This window comes from Punica granatum, chromosome 4 (assembly GCF_007655135.1).
Source record: "Punica granatum isolate Tunisia-2019 chromosome 4, ASM765513v2, whole genome shotgun sequence".
Classification (NCBI taxonomy): Eukaryota; Viridiplantae; Streptophyta; class Magnoliopsida; order Myrtales; family Lythraceae; genus Punica; species Punica granatum.
The window spans coordinates 38771579-38792504 of record NC_045130.1 but is presented as its reverse complement, the minus strand read 5'-3'; the positions used below and the strand labels follow the sequence as shown (position 1 = coordinate 38792504).

Here is a 20926-nt window from a genome sequence, read left to right as displayed (position 1 = left end):
GAATTCCCGATGCCAGCACAACCGAGTGCGTCTTTCCGCGTCGTGCGAGCATGCCTCCACCTTGCCCATGCACACACCCTCGACGCGCTCGCACAACGCCTACCAATCTAGTTCGATCCCCTGCGCCCTTGCGTTGAAATTGCGAACATAGTTTGCTCCTTCATCGTTCCCCTTTTCCCATTGCAGGAAATAACTGACAAGAAAGCAATCTGAATCCCAAACGACCACAATCGAGACAGGAAACACTTCTCTGCTACCTCTTTGAACTCCAAACACTGAGGACCGACCCTCCCTCCACGAAAAATCACAGGCGACAACTCCGACGAACGGAGCATGGCCCTGCCCACCCGCCACGGGAGTCATTTGCACGGTCACACCTCTGACCGGAGAATGGGCCCACCCCACCCTCCGCTGTGGCAACTAACCAGCCACCGGGGCAACACGCACTCTTCCTTAAACTCTCTTTTACATTTATATGCATTCACAAATGGGTTCCTGGCATGAACAAACCTTTCAAGTGGCACTAGGACCGTCCCAAAAACGCCATATTGATTTTGTCGGATATGTTCGACTCGTCTGTCCTCTTGGGACTCGGCTCCTCGAGCCTTCCCTAGGACGGCTGCGCATGCCAACCGGCAATCGGGGAAAGTACAACTATGCGGTCCCCAGTCACAGTCTAACCGCTCCAGCGTGGCGATGACCGAACTCCCGGAATTGAGTGTCCCACACGCGCGGCACCCCATGGGTTGCGCGCTGGATGAGAGAACTTCCCATGGGTCCACCTTACTTTTTTTACCACATATTCCACCATATAATCACCTAATACATCATTCTCTTTGTCATCCTTCACAGGGAAGCGCCGACTACAGGCAAAGAGCGATGTGCGGGTTCACACTTCCTCGAAAACTCTATCGGGCCCTTCACACTTTTACTTCGATAGGGAAATGGTCTGACCATGAGGTACCCCCCTACGAAGCCGAAGATGAGGACAATCGATCGAATCACTCAGCATCGATGCGACCGTCTTCCTTGAACATCCGACAACTTCAACAGCGTGCACCCTCCAAGAGGCACGCACTGTAAAGAACAGCAAGAAACGATCGGGGACATCGCACCAGGAGCCTGCCACGGGCTAGTTTAACAAATGAAGACCAGGGCATCCCTGTCTAACATTCATACAAGGGCAACATCAGTTGTTTATTCACGGAGCAATCCTACATTTTCTTTTCTTAGACAATAAGGGAGGTTCACTTGTAATGCTTGCAAGGACAAATGACACGAAGTTCGGCTTCCGAGTGCATAAGAGTCAAGCTTCCAAGAAAGCCGGCCCTCACAAAATGGGATTGGATCAATAACATGCGACAAGTCTCCACCTAGTGAAGCACACCAAAGCGGCCTCGGCGATGCAAAGTCGAGGAGTCTCAAACAAAGACACGGGGTACACAACAAGCTCCAGCTGCAAGAAAAAAATAGAGCAAAAAGAAGTGGGAAAAACCCATCAACAAAGAAGAGAAGAGAGAGGGAAAAGAAGAGAAAAGAAAAACCGCCGATAAAAGAAACGGGGCAGTGCCAAGGTTCACCGAAAATACCAACGGCGCTAATCCAATCAACAAACCCCCGACGAAAAGGGAGCAGCAGACACAATCCCTCGACGGAAACAAGACGCAATGCACTCGGAGGTCGAGTCCTTCGAATCATATGCATTTGCAAGCTCGAGAGATGAAAGAAGGTTGAAAACCCCTCTTAGGGGCGGTTTAGGCAAAAGTTAGGGCAAAAGAGAAGCACGACCGGAAACCCCTTGTGGGCGGCCGTGGCAAAAGGAGAGCTCATCCCCTTTAGGTTGAGAGGTACGGCCCCGAAGTGGGTGACCGTAGGAAAAGGAGAGTAAAACGAGAGATAAACGAAACAGTCACCCTAGGCTCTCGCACACTGCGTGGACCAGGGATCCCCAAGGGAATGGCCAGGTTATCTACTCCAACGCGATCCCCGATCGGCTCTTCAACACAACTCAACTTTCTAAGACGGATTCTTTCTCAAGCATAATGGGCAACCGAGCACACCATCCAAGCAGTTTGGCGCAGCCCACACCACGAAAAGACAAAAAGGGGGGTACATCTCGCTACAAACGTGAACCCGTGTATCCTTTTAGTTTGGGACAACGTGCTCCCCGTGATTTCTCTTCTCTCTCTGTCCATAAACAACTCTAAATGGGTAATAGCCACCCTGCAATTGGCTACCACAGAGCCAAAGTTCCAGACATTCCTTTCCGGAAGTCTAATCATAACACTCTGGAATGACTAGATCGAGATCTGATCAAATTTGCATATAACTCTCTCATGCGGGTCACAAACGCAGTTGCCCTGCGCTACCCTGACGAGAAGGGTCCTAAGCTGATGGGCGCGTTGAACAGTCGATAGAGTCGCTAGGGCATCACTAAGGACGTCTTAATATGCCCATGCATGGCCGACAAAAGCCCATGATGGCCTCGCATTGAGGCGTTCGAAAGCGGGATCCAGTCGTATTTGTCAAAGCAAAATTCTTCACGAGTCACCCAGGGGACCCAAAACTGAAGCATCGTGCGTCACAATGACGTTATCTTCATAGCATTGATACGTCCATACATCGTTAGTAACTCACTATGACTTGCTAATGATGTTAGGATCACAGATACCAAGCGGCAAGAACTATGACAGACTCTGATTCCCGGTTTCACAAGATACGTAGGCGCACACTTTCAAAGCTCGAGTTCCTCATCACAAAATGAATCGTGATCCTAACAGCTAGTCCAACCCACAACATCATCACCATTTTGCAGGGCCGAGTCCCATTTTTACTTTCATGCAGGGCCGAGTCCTGTCTTTACTTTTATGCAGGGTCAAGTCCCACCACTACTATTCTGCAGGGCCGTGTCTCATCCTCACTTTTCTGCAGGGCTTTGTCCCATCATTACCATTCTGTAGGGTCGAGTCCCATCTTTATTCTTATGCAAGGCCGAGTTCCATCTTTATTCTTATGTAGGGCCGAGCCCCATCATCACTATTCTGCAGGACTAAGTCCCTTCTTTACTTTTCTGCAGGGCTGAGTCCCGTCTTCACTTTTATGTAGGGCCGAGTCCCATCTTTACTATTCTGAAAGAGCTGAGTCCTATCTTTACTTTTATACAGGGCCAAGTCCCATCACCACTATTCTGCAAGGCCGAGTCTCATCTTTATTCTTATGCAGGGCCGAGTCCCATCATTACTATTCTGTAGGGTCCATGCACTTGCACAATTCTCTCGCACACATCCGAAACAAAAGAACAAGTGGCTACTAGGAGGGAATCAAGACAGTCGTCGGGACACAACGGGGTGCTTCTCATAGTCTTTGGTTGCACCCTCTATCCGAGCACGCAACCAAAGAGGGGCAAGCTGTCAGCACCCAATTTTGGTCCACTGGCTCCAGAGGGGCAAAATCGTCATTTTGCCACCCGTGAGGGAAGTATTTTCGATTAATTACTCGAGTATTCAAGACTTTTCGGAAATAGCGCATTTTCTTAATTTTACACCAATTTTATGATTTTTCAAAAAAATATACTATTTGGGACATTTTTGAATTTCGCATACATTGACGTCAGTTTCCAAAATTCGAGACAAAATTCGAGATTGAAAAATAATTTTACCGCATAATATCGATCAACGAATTTTTCTAAGCACGATGGCGGTCTCGAATTATTTTTCCGACGTCCGATCAAGAAGACGGAATTTTTAATTTGTACGCGCATCGAATTTTAAAAAAAAAAGAAAAGAGAGAAACGGTCAGAAGTCAAAAGTCAGACTTCTGACCGTTGCTGCTATTCCCCATCCCCTGTTCTTCTTCTTCTTCTTTCCTTTCCTTTTTCTTTTTTTCTTTCCTTCCTTCCTTCTTCTTCTCTGTTCGTTCATTTTTTTTTCTTTTTTCATTTTCTTCTTCTCCTTCTTTGCCGGTTGAACTCGAACCTGCCGCCCCTCTGCACACGCCAACCCCACTGCACACGCGCAACGGATTTCGTGCACGCCGACTATCTCTCTCTCTCTCTCTCTCGATTTTTTTCGAACAAAAAACGGCAGCTTGATTTCTTCGGATCTCTCGAGCTCACGGAGGCCCTAAAGAAAAACCCGCAGCTCGGGTGGCTCTCCCTCAGCTCGGACACACAGACAGCAGGTCGGACGGCTCGATTTTTTCGAACTCTCTCAACTCTGGGAACACACGCCAACTCTCTCTCTCTCTCTCTCTCCCCCTTTCTGAAGGAAAACCCGGAGCTCACAGAGGAGAAAACCGGCAGCTCGTTCGACCGAGACTCCTTTAGCTCGTCCACAGACACACACGGCCCGCAGCTCAATTTTTTCGGACGACTCACGCTTTCCCACAGCTCGCTCATTTCGACGAAAAAAGAAAACCTCAGCTTGGACTCTCAGCTCCCCGATCCTATTCCGCTAGCTCGACCCTCACCTCACCGGACTCTCTCCCTCAATTCGACTCTCCCTCAGCTCACACCGCACTCTTGCTCTCGGGCCCGAGCTCGGACCACCCCTCAAATCGTTGCCTTCGGCGGTCCACCCCAGCCCCGGCGATTAACGGTCGTCATCGAGCTTCGTCTGGTCTTTCCCGGCTATTCGCGGACGCACATCGGCCCAGCGGCCCAGTCCAGCAGCAACCCCGCCCGCGGCCAACGGCCCAATCCGGCCCAGCGGCTCAGTTCAAATTCCAGCGGCCCATTCAACCCAGTCTGAATTCCAACGGCCCAGTCCAGCTCAGCCGGCCCAATTCGGCCCAACTAGTCTGGCTCAACTCGTCCAACATTTTTTATTTTTTTTTATTTACAGAATCACCCCTCAACTTCCCGAACTAGGTAAATCTCCTACTTCGTGGCATGTTTAGGGCTCCATTTCTGAATATTAATGTTTGCTTGGATGGATATGATGTGAAATGAGCGTTCTTGGGTTGCGTGGGTGATCAGATTTGTCCCGAAATCAATTTTACAAACTTTCCGTTTTGTTTCATTTCAGTCCTGAGGATGCATTTTTATTTTTTTCAGATCTGCCCAGAATTTAAAAATTCGTTTCAGTCAAGTCCCAGCCATTTTTACCATTTTTCAATCAGTCCTTGAATTGTCCATAATTTTCCAACCAATCCTAGGAACTTTTGAAGTTGTTTCAGTTTAGTCCTGGGGCTATTTTTCACCCTTTTCAGATCTGCCCCGAATTTTAAAATTCGTTTCAGTTGAGTCCCGGCCATTTTTAGCACGTTCCAATCAGTCCCTGAATTTTTCAGGATTTTTAAACCAGTTCCGAAAACTTTTAAAGTTGTTTCAGTTTGGTCCTTGGGGCACTTTTTCACTTTTCAAATCAGCCCGAATTTTCAAATTCGTTTCAAACAAGTCCTGGGATATTTTCAGTAATTCTTACACAGTCCCCAATTTTTCCAAAATTTTCAAATCAGTCCCCTGAAACTTTATCCGAATTTTTAAATCAGTCCCTGTTCTTTTAAAATTGTTCACATCAGTCCCTGGACATTTTCCAATGATATCCAACCCTTTCCTACTTGGATCCCCGACCGACAACGTATGTGACCCATTAAAATATTTTGTTTTCTATAATTATATGTATGCAACATGATAATACGTGCTCTTTGCGTGATTTTCCGCTTCCATAGTCGGTGTCATTTTATCGATTCCGTTAATATTATGTTTGTGTATGTTTGTATGTGTTTATCGTGATCATGGCGGCACCGATTGTGTAAAATATGTATGTTTGTCGTGCTTGACGTGATAATGTGCTCTTGATCCGTGTTTAAGCGCTTTATTTTCCTCGTTTTAATCGAAACCTCACATGAATCGGTTTAATCATGCAAACTCAACCTAAAATTAATTTTTAAATCCCAAGGTGGTCGGGAATTAGGATTCGCATCGAACGGTCCATCAATGATCGGCTCGACGGTCCGAAACCCGCATATTTAGAGCATTTGGTAAAACATTAATTAATTTAATCAATAATTCCACTAACGGGATAATTGGGACGTTCATGCGATTAATTAACTTACTCGGCCCTAATAATTTTGCACGAATTGGTAATAAATTGGTAACACGCGTTGATAAGTTGCAAACATGCGTTGGTGCCCTTCTCAAAACTTGTAAATTTTATAACACTCGAGACACGTGGCTCGATGTGACATGGATGTCTAGGAAGGACTAGCGCGTCTTGACTCGAGGCCTCACTTGATTTCAGGAAACTCAGGTCGGGGCGTGGAAGTTCTTCTTAAATCACTTCCAGATAGATTAATCGGTCATTTGGTTTTTTAGGGTTCTTGACAACCCTGGAAGGTCTAGGGGATCAGTTAGCGCCGGTCACAGGCCGAGGTGGCCCGCGCCGCGTAATCTCTCTTTTCCGAAAGTAATTTTCACCTCAAGGGCAAAATTTTCTATTTGCAACTTAGCGACACCCCTAGTGTTAGAATAAGAGAAACACTACGGTATCATGATAGGGATGGGCTACCTGTCTAAGCGCAGGTTCATCTGCATAGCCCGCTCTATCCGACCGATGAGTTTTTGTTATTCTAGCATAGTCTTGGCTAAGACAAAAACGGGCAATAGCAGGATAGGCATTAGCTTCTAGGATTTACGGGCGGAATCCATGTTCGGTAATAACTTGTAACAACCGTAGTGTCACAACATAGAACAATCATAAAAGCAACCCACAAATACAAGACTTGACAACAGACACCACATCGGAAAATAATGCCAAATGCGAAATACCTTCCCGAGGCGATCCTTGATCGATACACACCCTGTACCCACTTTGTCTGTTTTAGGGTATGATTTGCATGCCAAGATATCCCGGTTAATAATCGGTTAATTCACGTAAATTCGGCAATAACAAAACCTCATTGTTTTGTTTATTTGTGCTCGTCTTGTTCTTGCACTTGTTTGTCATGCGGATCGAGCCCGATCCTTTAGGATACGATCCATAGGGGGTCCAACGCCCCAACCGTAGATCACGAGTCCAATCCCCTAACACTGAGCGCATATCTTAATTTCAATTCAAGTCGTTTTAAACCACACGGTGAGCACGAGTGGAATAATAACCGAATGCGAACCGACCGGGATTCAATTGTTATAATTTGTATTTTATTTGAGAGAACAATGGGAGGGTTTATGTTGTACATTTATTTATATAAGAATCCCGGTCGGAGAGTGGACGGTCAGAGTGTTTCTTCGAATTTACGGTGTCAAAATGCGTAAAATGAGCGAACTCAATTAAGCGGTAATTAAATTAAAGTGGCAAACCTAGACAAGCTAGAGTACCAATAGGGCGTGCGAGATATAGGCTCGCATGTAACAGAACCCCCGACTTCGGAACCTCTGGTTTCGTAGACCATATGCCTTAGCAATTAGGTGTACCCCGTACCCCTAGATCCGGGTAACTTGCCGGCCCTCGACCTTCGGATCGTAAAATGGCAAGTGGTGACTTATTCTCACATGCGTCCGTCGCGCGTCCCCGGGAAGGTGAACATTCCCAAGCCGTGTTGCATAGATGCGCGCATGCGTGCCCCAACGAGATGAAATTCGGGTGCGCACAACAATGATAACTTTTTAATGATTATTTTCTTCTTTTGCAAGATTTCGTTTTATGTGCACAATTGGTGATCGAAAATCGACCTCGATTAATCCAAATTTGAATTGGTTCGACTTTATCAAAGGGTAAATCTTTTTCAATTGTGAATTTTCACCATTTACAAGATAACTTTAATTAAGGAAACTGTGTGACAAACCATGTGAGCCAATATCCGCTTCGATCAAGATTTAATTTGAAATCCCTTAAACAGTTAGTGTCCTCTCCTCATAGATCAAATTAAGGTCAGTAATTTTCTGTCTTTTTCTTTTTTCCTTTTTTTAATAAAACAAAAAATAGTTTAATTTGATAGCTAGGAAGAGTGGGGCCGTATTGTAACCGATAACTATTTCAATTTTCACTGTGTTGCCAAAGGTTTAATTTTTTTAGAAATCCATTGAAAAGATATGGGATAGGATATTCACTCAAACAGATTTCTCTAAATATCTGTTTTCGGTTTGAAAAGTTCCGATTATCTTTTTCTTTTGTTAATGAGAGTAAAGATTATTCTTAATTTTTGGGTTGGGACTAAATCCAGTGACTTGGTTACAAGTTGAATGTGTTCGAAACCCTATGCAGCAAAGACCTCGTGCTTAATTAATTACTGAGCACTAGTGATGCATCGATTCTCTATCATTAGTGATACAAGTATAATAGACGCACAGCAGTCGGACCACGAATTTCGGGAAGGGAATTAACTATCGCACTACACACACGCGCGCACACACACACATATATATATATCAACTATATATGACCGACACGTGACAAAACAACTTATCATCAACTCTGCGGAGTACTCTGGAGTAGGTAAGACACCCCGGCCCCCAACCGCACATCATCAAATTCTCCAGATAGTTTCTCACTGCTTCCATATACTTCTGATCAAATTGTTTTCCAGTCGTTCAAACGGCAGACCGATCGTTCGAAAGCCCAACTGTTTGACAATCATGGACTCCGCATTGATGGAGTATCGCTACGAAGAGCTGGTGCAATCAACAGAACAGTTCAACAAGGACGGGTTTATCGGGAAAACCCAGTTCGGTAAAGTCTACCGGGGAAAACTCGAGTCCCGCAACTCCAGGACGACCTCCAGTCGTAAGGATGAGGTCACCATCAAATTCTGGCGGTGGCCTCAGTTTTTTGCCGAATTTTGTCACTGGGGAGAGTATGCAAGCGACAGGTTAATGATCAAAGTACGTACTCTTTGCTTCTAATTAAATTGATGAATATTTGCTTACCGAAAAAAAAATGATGAGTATTTGATTGCTTCGCAAATTACAAACTTTTTATATACACAGAATGAAAGACTTGTCCACGAAGAGATTAGGTCCCATCCAAGTGTGGCAAAATTGATCGGATACTGTGACGAAGAAGGTCGTGATGTGCTTACTTACGATCTCAGGCCACTCGACAGCGTTTATAACCTCATAACCAAAGGTCGTAGCATCAATCATTTAATTTTCATCGTTCCCTGTTGATATAGAGTGGAATTTAATTACGTTTCATCCACTCTTTGCTTGCAGATAATTTCGGATGGCTACACCGTGTGAAGGTGATTATTCACATGGCATTGTTTATCGAGTACTTGCACGCCCACAATCCACAATACTTAATTCGAAATATAGATGCACGCCACCTCATGGTCGACGAGGTTATTGCTAGTTCTCACCTCACCGATGTTTGATTAGTAGATTTGTTGATTGCTTCCGATCGTGATAGTACTGTATAACCTGAAAACTTTTGATTGTACGAGCAGGGATGCAATCTGAAGGTGTTAGATTTCCGTATGTTTCTTGGTGGAACATTCCAAGATTTGGTGGAAACTCCATTTTATAGGTTTGCATTCGTTGGAAGTTTCGGATACAAGGATTTTCCTACTTTATGTGAGTAGATACATTCATACCTTGAGCACTTTTTTTCTTTCTTTCTTTTCTTCGGTAGATTTGAGCACTTTTTTCTTAATATATACAAGATTTGTACCTGCCCTATGCACGCTTCATACGATTTTTTTTGTTATTTTAAAATTTTTGTTTAAATATATCGATTCTTTTATATAAATTTATAGAAGGTTTATTATTATTATTATTATATATATATATATATATATGCTTTTCATCCGCCAATAATTATATATCTAAAAGAAGTTAAGACCATGTCGGCTCCATATTTTATGTGGCAGATAGATCAAAGGAACTCGGGCCGTGGTCAGACATCTTTGCATTTGTAAAAGAAACTATGATCCTGAAGAAGAAGGGATTTACCATGAGTTACATCTTCATGTATGGGCCGAAGAGCAATATGAATGGAGAATAAAGAGAGTAGGGAGAAACAAGAGGTGTCCGAAATACTCCAAGGTTTCTCTAGTCCACAAAAGTTTGCTATCGAGTAATGGGTTTTCCGGTCGCGATGGCTTTACTCTCGCAAAACTGGCAATGCAGTGTGTGGATAATTCACTTTATGAACTATCCGCTGGACGTCATGGTTCTGATCTAGGCATCGACCATCTGCTTTGCCTTCGCAAGCAATGTGCTTAGTGGGCTTCTTATGTGAAAATTAAAATATAATTATTTGATATTTATAGACTATTATTTAATTTTTGATAGTGCACTTTAATTTGTACTTTTTGAAAAAAATTGATGTCTCTACACGAATCAAGACAATTTTTTATTTTGTTGGAAGGCTTTTAGTGTTGACTCTTATATACACTAATAATTGATTATCATAATTTTATTTAAATTAAAATAAAATATTCAAAAAATAAAAAGATTTTGGAGAACTGGGAGATAATCAATTACCCCCCTTTTCTCTTTGCACTCCCTCTCTCTTTTATCATAGTCCTATTTTCTCTACACTCCCTCTCCTTTTTATCTCTACTAGTTGATACCCACACATTGCGTGGAATTTTTATATAACCGAAATTAGATAATATTTAATGGATATGATGTACAAATGAATATAGATATAAATAAAATGTATGATCAAAAGATAAGTGGATATAATAAATACTAACAATTATAAAAGAAGTATATATTATGATGGCAAACAAATACATAATTTAGTCCTATGGAATGAGAATAACGTATGTATAGAAATTTAATAGTCCTGTAATATTATCCCAATAGGATTAGCTTGTAATAAAAAATAAAAAAATCTTGAAATATGCATCGACGAAACAAAAAAGGGTAATATAATTCATGAGTTAGGACATAGAAAAAAATTATAGCAGTAAAAGATGACTGAAGGAAATGAATTTTTGTCTTGTATTTATAGAAAATTTGGTACATTGAATTTGAAAAATGACTCAAGGAGCTATTTTAAATTATCGCGAAAACTTTTTATTTTTTTCTTAAAAATTAATTTTACATTATTACGTACAAATAGTATAGATGAATAATTTAAGTACATCGAATATGCCACAAACAAAATAACTAAAAATTCAATGATTAAATCGAAAGGTCAATACAATGTGGATTTGGGAGTTTCATTATGAAATGTAAAGTCACTCAACGTGAAGTTAAGGGTTTGCTAACCGAGCTTAGACAGCGTGTCCACCTCGCCCTCTTCGGTTTTTATATATTTTATTATGATAGATAGGTTCATTCTCCCTTTTATATTTCTTTCCTTTTGTTTTGAATCTTATATTTTCCCTTTGTCAGCACCCCATTTTGGCTCATCGGCTCCCAGACAGAGCAACAACAACAACTCCGGTAATAGGCCTCGCACGCACAATAGAACAAGGTCCTGAATACCCAAAAGGAGCCATGGCAAGCAAGGACAGACAGTCACTGAAAGGAGATACATCGAATCAAAGAAAGTTCAAGCTCATCAGACACACGATTCACATCTCCCACTAATTGCCAGAGGGATTCAAGCACCCATACAGAAGGCAAATCAAGGCTCGCTCTCAACGGAACAGAGCATTCAGTGAAGAACGGGCACATCAGAAAACACAGGCACAAATTAGAAGCCTATCCCGAGCACATTCAGGGAATCAACCATAAGGCTTAGGAAAAGCCGAGAACAGTCCAAATGCACGGGCTTAACAGACAGAGCAAGGCTTATTTTGACAGAACAGAGGATGCAGTTGTCTTCAGCACGTCAAATATCTCCATAATTCCCACTGAAGTGCAAGCTACACATTTAAGGGCAAAATGGTCATTTGCCTCCTAGGGGCAAAATGGTCATTTCCTCTATATAGCAAGGGCAAAATGGTCATTTGGCATCAGAAAAAGGTTCCTGGGCCCACTGTTCTGCGAAAACGGCAAAATACGCCAAAACGACCGGCACAGAGCGTAGATGCGTGATCTGCAGACAGAAATGGTCAATTCAATTCTGTTTTACCGGAATGAGCAAAAGTCAACCCTCGACCCTTGGATAGGGGTAGAATAGTCACTCGGCCCGAATAAAATGCAGAACAGGCAAAAGGAGCAGAATAGTGTGCAAACCACTGAATAAGCGTCGGAAACAGTCAATTTCAGTTCAAGGCCTCCGACTCGAGCAAAATTGGCCCGAACTTCACGAGACATATAAAATGTCTCAAAGTACTCAAACACGACAAATTCGGATCAATTCGATTCATTTTACGTGCACATTGATCATTCAATGAACATTCACTAAGCATTCGGTGGAAAAACGTATAATGCACGTAAAACCGCACCATAAATGTCCCAAATTTATTCCTCGAGTCATGTGATTGCTCAAGACAATTCAAGCATTCATGAGAGGCAATTCGAGCGTTTCCAAGAGGACAAAGAGGTCAATATTGGGGTCATTTGATTCGACATACACATACTTCCAAATTGTCTGTCAAACAAATCTCAGATAACAACCGGCATAATCACGTAAACTCGGCGTAAATACACCGTTTGCTTGCATCCATGCATCCACATGCACTTATCAGTTAGCATGCTTTATTTTCTGCATTACTTACCGAATATACATGCCTGTACTTGTCTGTTATTTGCTGAATTCATCGCGGTTCAAGCCTGAACTCATAAGAGACGATTGCATGGGGTCCAACGCCCAAAAAAAATATAATTATCGATCACGGGTCCAACGCCCATGCACACTGAGAGCGCGCAACCCGAGGGCGGCATCAGGTCTTGCCTCGACTCAACGTCCCAATCTTAGTGATGTCTAAGTGGAAAGACAACTCGGATAGGATGAGTGAGTCGTGGTCAAGACATGACTCGGAGCTCGACCCGTCCCACGGCTGTCTCGAGAGTCAAACGACTCTTCTGCTATCCGTCGGTCCGGTCGGACCCGACCCCCAGCTCCATGAGCCCGCGTTGCATTAATTTCGGTTTCGGTCCTTCAAAACTCACGGCATGCATGAGTGGAATATTTGGCTTGATGCAAATTGACCAGGTCCAAAACACTGTACAGCGTCTGTATCTTCATTTATGCAAGCATTTCTGTATTTTCATTCAGTCAATGTAAGGACCCCGGTCGACAAGCAGAAAAGGCCTGAGAGTGCTTACGAATTTACGGTGTCAAAACGGGCAAGGAGTGTCAACTTAACTCACGCGGTGAATAAACAAAAACGGCAAGCCATAGACAAACAGAGTACCGAAAGGGCGTATGGGATATAGGCCCAAACGTAACCGAATTCCCGGATTTGGAACTCAGGTTCCGACAGACCATATGCCTTAGCACCCTAGGTGTATCCATACCCCTAGACCTGGGTACTTACCGGCCCTCGACTCCGAGTCGTAAAATGGTAAGTGGCGACTCCTTCTCACGCGTGTCCGTCACGTGTCCCCCCATGGGAAGGTGGACACTCCCAAGCCGCGCGATCGGCTCGCGCGCATGCGTGCCCCGACGAGAGTCAACATTCGGGTGCGCACAGCTTGGCGACTCCACTGGGGACATTTAGAGAGTTCAGGCTCGATTTCGTTTGTCTGCTTGCTTGTTTATTTACTGCTTTATGCAAATTACTGCTTATCTACTTTATGCACATTTATGCCATTCTGCATCGCACATCATTTAGTCTTAAGTACCTATGGGTCGCGTCCCACGACCGGTAATAGGAAGCCGAGGTTAGATAGGGGTTCCGAGTAAGGGTACGTCGCACGGTTGGACCGTCGATTAAGCCCCCAAAGATCCCCGTCTGATTTCAAGGAATTGATCCCCTTGAGTCGGGGGCCCCCATCCATTGGTAGCACGGTCCTTGTAGGACTAAACCATGCATCTTGCAGGAGCCTTCATATAATCCTTCAACAGGTTCAACATTGGTCCGTCGAGTCGGCCTGCGTGCCACTTCGAGTCTTTTCCATTTTAGAGAGATGAACCTGTACCTTGTATCAAAACATTAAGCCATGGGCATTTATCTTTCTGCACACATGCATCATGCAATTTCCAAAATTAGGATGTCGTTCGCATTGATGAGTCCTAAGTTGATCTTCCTTTCATCTTGGTAAGGGATGTCGCATTCAGTTGCCTGTCCACGCCTCGAAAGAATCACGCCACCTCTCGAGGAAATTACTCAGATATGGACAACCCTGCGCCAAGTCGATCGGGACTACATCACCGCTTTCATCGAAGACGTACCTCTGTTGGCCACCCGGAGCATTGATTGGAACTTTCTCGAAGCAGCCATTACTTTTTGGAACCCGGATCATGGTGTCTTCAACATCCAGGGCAATGAGCTCACGCCCACAATCGAAGAATATCACACCCTCCTCGGTCGCACTGTGTCTGCTAACGATATCATAAAGCCCAACTTCTGCACAACTCGACCTACTTTGGTTTCGCGCCTACTCGGGGTCCGCACCTCTCACTTGCATGCAGAACTCGCGTATTCAGGAGGTACGGAGATAGCAATCGAGAAACTTATTCTTTTCATTAAAACCCGGGCATGCAAAGTTCAAGGGAATTTTATTCGGAAAGATTTATGCCATGCTTTCTTACTGTTAATTTTTGGGACCATTCTGTTCCCTCGTTCGCGTGCTTTAATCGATGCGACATTGGCTAGCGTTGTCCTCCAAGTGGCCGGAGGACATGGGTATGAGGTGGCCCTTGTAACCGAGACTATTCGGTCCCTCGACCGTGTATTGAAAACACGCGACCGAAGGATAAGAGGATCCCCAATCCTTTTGCAAATTTGGCTTCAGAGTCATGCATACCCCTTTGGTCTTGTACGCCCGGTTATGTATTTTGCAAACCAAGAATCAATCATTTCTCGATTGCTACCTTTCGTGCGAGTGGAAGAACGCAAGATTAATGAGTGGATGAAGATTTTTCGCAAGATGTCTCCTAGGAGCTTTAAGTGGCGTGCCGCGTGGATGCCACCCGGACCCATGGCTCTTAAATGTGCAGATTTTCACGGAATCCCACTCATTAGTCATGCAGGGTCCACCACCTACTTCCCATCGCGGGTAATGAGGCAGCTCGGTGGTTTACAGACAATCCCCGAGGATATGGCACGAACCAAGTTCGAATACACTTGGCGGGAGGACCAGAAGTCCGTAGATCGTCAAAGTGAGATCAAATAGGCATTGGCGGCATGGCACGCCATAATTACTGAGCATCCATATTTCCCTGAATTCCCCACTCAGGATGAGCAAGACTTCCAGGCTACGGAGGAATACATCTTGCACTTCCACCGATGGGGTCCTCCTGCGCAAGATGATACGTCACAACCCGCGGATCAGACGTCACTTGGAGCACCTTCCGTGGCCGTTCGGATCGAACTTGCTAGTCTCAGGGCTGAAAGAGATTCCCTTCGCCGACAAGTTGCAGAGAAGGACGAACAACTCACTGACCAACGCCAACTCCAGAAGGAGCTCGCTCAGGCCCGCACAGAACTGCAGAAACGCGAACAGGAATTGGCACGGGTGAACATTGCCTTGGAAAAGTCTAGAAAGAGGGCTCGAGAACAGGCACACCCAATCTAGGATAGACATCGGGCCCTAGCCTAAGATTGTCACTTTCCATAGCAATGCTCATCCGTTCCCTGAATGCGATGGAAGATGAACTTAGGATTTGTTTTCCTAAAAAATTGCATTGTATTTTGAAGTCCTTCCAATCAGTGCGAATGACAGCATTAGGTTTCGAAAATTCATGCATAGCATGCTTTCCATTTATTTATTGTTTTACAACTATCATGCATTCCTTCTCGCCAGGCAAGTTGTGCTCGCATTCCCAATCAGACCCAGTGTGGTCTTTACGTCAAGATGTGCCATGACTAAAGGTAGAGTCCATCCCTGTCACCCGCCCCGCACCACAAGGCGCGTCATCGCATAGCCGAGCACATGTCTCCCGGCGCAATTAAGCATTTCCACCAGCGCAACTGAGTACGCCCTTTCGCGTCGTGCGAGCATGTCTCTACGCTCCTGACACCCCGGTGCATATCCCTTCCCATGCTCGCATGACGCCTACCAGGCGAGTTCGATTCCCACCTCTTTGCGTCAAAACTGTGAACCGTTTTTGCTCCTTCATTGTTTTTCCATTCCCCATTGCAGGAAACCCCAACAAGAAGGCAGCTTGAATACTGAGCGACCACAATTGAGATAACAATCGTCTTTCATGCAGCTCCTTGGGATTTCAACACTGAGCTCCCACCCTCTCTCCACAAAGATCGCAAGCAAATCACAGTCACCGCTTTGCAGCGCCCTGCGCTGTTCCTCAGCATTGACCTTTGCTTTCGCATTTCTTGCACTTTCCTATCATGCATGCATTTATCGCATTTACTGCATCGGGCTTCGGCCCTGCATTTACTACATTGGGCTCAAGCCCTGCATCAGGCTCCGGCCCTGCATTTACCGCATTGGGCTCAGACCCTACATCGGGCTCCGGCCCTGCATTTACCGCATTGGGCTCAGACCCTGCATCGAGCTCCAGCCCTGCATTTACTACATTGCGCTCCGGCCCTGTATTTACAACATTGGGCTCAGGTCCTGCATCAGGCTCCGGCCCTGCATTTACTGCATTGGGCTCAGGCCCTGCATCGGGCTCCAACCCTACATTTATTGCATTTACTGCACCGGGCTCCGGCCCTGCATTTACTGCATTGGGTTCAGGCCATGCATCGGGTTTCGGCTCTGCATTTACTGTTTTCGGGCCTTGGCCCAGCATTTATTGCTTCCAGGTTTTGACACCATGCACTTACTGCTTTTAGGCTCATTTAAAGTCCAAAATCGACTTGGATTCCAATTCATCCAAGCGATAATCTGAGGGGCAAGTCTAATCCTTTCACTGCAAAGACCGAAAGTGACAGCTCTACAAACAGAGCATAACCCACTCGCCTGCAACAGTGGGAACCAGCACCGTCGCGCTCCCGACCAAAGAATGGGTCCTACCCGCCCTCTGCCGTCGCCACCGACTAAACACTGGGGCAACACGCGCAATCTTCTTTAAAACTCTCTTTTGCTTTAATCCACTCCCACAAACGACATGAACAAATCCTTCAAATGGAGCATTCGGACAGTCTCGAAGACGCCCTATTAGTTTTGATAGACGTGTTCGACTCGCTTGTCCCCGTGGGACCCGGCTCCTCGAGCCTTCCCTAGGACGACTGCATATGCCTACTCGCAACTAGGGAAAACATACTTATGTGAGCCCCAGTCACGGTCTAACGACTCCAGAGTGGTGATGACCAGATTTCCGGAAACAAATATCGTATGCACGCGGCACCCCATGGGTCGCGGGCGGGACAAAAAGGGATTTTCCCATGGGACCACCCCATATTTCTTACCACATATTCCCCCGCATAATCACCTAATGCATTGTCTTCTTTGTCATTCTTCACAGAGGCACATTGACCACAGGCGAAGAGCGATGCGCGAGTTCACGCTTCCCCGAGAACTTGTCTCGGACCCTTTCCTTATACTTTGACGAGGGAGGTGTCCGACGATGAGGTACCCCCTATGAAGTCGAAGACGAGGACATTAAGCGAATCACTCAGCATTGATGTAACCGTCTTCCTTGAACATCCAGTGACTTCAACAGCGTGCACCCTCCAAGAGGCACGTACTGCAAAGAACAACAAGTGATAATCAAAGACATCACACCAGACGCCTGCCACGAGCCATTTCAACAAATGAAGACTGGGCCATTCCCGTTCAACATTCGCACCGGGGCAACCTCGGTTCCCTATTCACGGGGCAATTCTACATTTTCTTTCTAGTCAACAGGGGAAATTCACATGCAATGCTTGCAAGGGCAAATGACACGGAGTTCGACTTCTGAGTGCGCGAGAGTCAAACTTCCAAGAAAGCCGGCCCTCACAAAATAGGGCTAGCAACATGCAACAAGTCTCCACGAGGCAAAGCACACCAAAGCGGCCTCGGCGATGCAAAGTCGAGGAGTTTCAAACAAAGACATGGGGTAGAAAACAAACCCCAGCTGCAAGGAAAAAAACAGAGCGAAAAGAAGCGGAAAAACCCGCCAATGAAGAGAGAGAGAAAAGACGTGGGAAAAACCCGCCAATGGACAAAACAAGGTACCGCTGAGATTTAAAGCACCGGCGCCGCCAATCCAGAGAAATCAACAAACCCCGACAAAAGGGGAGCAGCAGACACAACTCCTCGACAGAGACAGAAAACAATGCACTCGGAGGATGAATCCTTCGAACCCTTTGCCCTTGCAAACTTGAGGGATAAAAGAATCGAGCCCGCTAGGTCGAAAACCCCTTTTGGGGCGGTCTAGGCAAAAGCTAGGGTAAAAGAGAGGCATGACCGGAAACCCTTTGGGGCAGTCGTGGCAAAAGGAGAGCTCTTCCCCTTTAGGTTGAGAGGTGCGGCCCCGAGGTGGGTGACCGTAGCAAAAGGAGAGCAAAACGAGAGATAGATATAATTGCCCCCTAGTCTCTCACGCATCGTGCGGACAAGGGATCCTCAAGGGAAGTGGCCAGTTTATCTATTCCAATACGATCCCCGATCAGCTCTTCAATACCATTCAACCGTCCAAGAGGGAACCTTCCTCAAGCATAGTGGGCAACTGAACACGCTGTCCAAGCAGTTCGGTACAGTCTATAAAACAGAGCGACAAAGGAAAATGGGGGTACATCTCGCTACAGGCGTGAACCCGTGTATCCTTTTAGCTTGGAGCAATGTGCTTCCCAAGCTTTCTCTTTTCTCTTTGTCTTTGCATACCTCCAAATGGGTCACAGCCACCCTTTAACAGGCTACCACAGAGCCAAAATCCCAGACACTCCTCTCCGGGGGTCTAGTCATAACGCTTTGGAAATGGTCGGATCGAGTCCGACCAAATCTGAACCGAAACCCCAAACGGGTTGCAAATGCAGTCGCCCTACGGCATCCGAATGATAAGGGTCCAAAGTCGACGGGCGTGTCGAACAAACGATAGAACTACTGGGGCATCGTCGGGGAAGTCTCGATATGCCTATGCGTTGCTAACGGGAGCCCTGAAGGCCTCGTATCTAGGCCTCTGAAAGAAGGACCCACTCGCACTGTTGGAGTAAAATTCTTCACGGGTTGCTCAGGCGACCCGAAACTGAAGATCTGTGTTGCAACAACCTCTTATGCCCACCTGAGTCTATCTTGCATTTGTATTACAGGTACCGCACGGCAAGAACTACGGCAGACTCTGATCCCCTATCCAATGGGGTACGTAGGCGATCCTCCATGGAGCACGGGTCTCGCATCACAAGCAATCGCCCCAGGTGGAGCAATGAGCTATCGCACCATGTGAAGCAATGAGCAATTGCCTCAACAAACTAGCAAGCAACTGCCTCAGTGGCGAGACCGGGGCCATCCCAAGCAAGCAATCGCCTCAGCGGCGTGACCAGCTTCCAACAAGAGCAGCAAGCAACCAATCTTGTGGCAAAAGTCAGCTCCCCCAGTAGATCACCACGCAAATGTCCCAGCGGCGAGCCCAACTCCTAGTAGAGCAAAAAGCAACCGCCCCAGCAGTGAGATCGAATTCCTACGAACCAGTAAGCGACGCCCAAGCAACGAAAGAGGCTTCAAGCAGATTTATGAGCAACCGCTCCAGCAGCAAAATAAGCCTTTATTCAATGAGCGAGCAAATACCCCAGTGCAAAGCCAGTTTTAGGCAGATCAACAAGCAGTTACCGCAACAGCAAGCACCCATAGTTCTCACTCTCCCTCCAACAAGGCGAGTCGCAGTGCAAGGGTTGACCTAGTCCACAACAGCATTGCCCTACGGCCACATTCAGAAGCATACAGAGCACCCGAGGTTGGCAGGGGCATTCTCACCAAGCCTATGGCTGGCCCCAGCAAAATAAGCAACGGATAGCAATCTCAACCCGAGCAAAAAGCCCACAAGGCAGCACTCGAACCAAATCATTTGACAAGGACCCCTTTTTCAATGCAGCCTAGTCGCATGACAAACAGCAAATGCCCAGCAGCACTGTTCACAAATCGCAAGCTCAATAGAAAGCAACTGCAGCAAACCTTCTCGCGTTCTACGCAATCCCTTTTGCATTAGCATTTTGCCTCATGCACTGCTTTTCAATTATGCACAGCTTTTCAATTATCCAACTGCTCTTCAATTAAGCAACCTCTTTTCAATTATGCATTGCCTTACAAGACTTGCGTCAAGCAAATCAAAATTGCACATTTCTAGCACTCGACATACCTAGCACTGACCTTTGCCCTGGTATTGTCTGCAGGCAAGTGTCTTCGCATGCCCGGATTGGCGCACACGCACGATCTTCTCCCATGCAAGTCCCTAGGCCAAAATCGCTGAACTGCTTGCAACAAACGCACTGCAATCTTGCAACAAGCCGCAAAATATCCAATCTCAGCATCATCCACAGCAAGCACAAGCAAATTGCAATTGTTCCCTCCGCGCCCCATGCGACACTTCAATTATGCAACTGCTTTTCAATTATGCACTTTTCAATTAGCGTGCACCTCCTCCGGGATGCAGTGCATATTTTCGTTTCTGCAACGCACTTTTCAATTGGCGTGCACCTCCTCCGGGATGCAGTGCACATTTTCATTTATGCAACGCACATTTCAATTGGCGTGCACCTCCTCCGGGATGCAGTGCACATTTTCATTTATGCAACGCACATTTCAATTGGCGTGCACCTCCTCCGGGATGCAGTGCACATTCTCATTTCGGCAACGCACATTTCAATTGGCGTGCACCTCCTCCGGGATGCAGTGCACATTTTCATTTCCGCAACGCACATTTCAATTGGCGTGCACCTCCTCCGGGATGCAGTGCACATTCTCATTTCCGCAACGCACTTTTCAATTGGCGTGCACCTCCTCCGGGATGCAGTGCACATTTTCATTTCCGCAACGCACATTTCAATTGGCGTGCACCTCCTCCGGGATGCAGTGCACATTTTCATTTCCGCAACG

At 45.9% G+C, this 20926-nt stretch overlaps 1 protein-coding gene across 2 annotated transcripts; it reads left to right on the top strand.

Moving 5' to 3' along the window:
* The first annotated feature begins 8354 nt into the window (after window positions 1–8354).
* LOC116205615 (serine/threonine-protein kinase-like protein ACR4) lies at window positions 8355–10288 on the top strand. 2 transcript variants are annotated; one of them, XM_031538248.1, is made up of 6 exons: window positions 8355–8435; window positions 8527–8821; window positions 8927–9065; window positions 9152–9279; window positions 9385–9511; window positions 9808–10288. In XM_031538248.1, exons 2-6 carry the CDS (start codon window positions 8576–8578, stop codon window positions 9939–9941), a joined length of 774 nt encoding a protein of 257 aa, XP_031394108.1. In that variant the 5' UTR covers window positions 8355–8435; window positions 8527–8575; the 3' UTR covers window positions 9942–10288. The 2 variants fall into 2 exon arrangements, with proteins under 2 accessions (XP_031394108.1, XP_031394107.1); XM_031538247.1 differs by lacking the exon at window positions 8355–8435 and having other exon boundaries at window positions 8444–8821.
* The last annotated feature ends 10638 nt before the right edge of the window (window positions 10289–20926 follow it).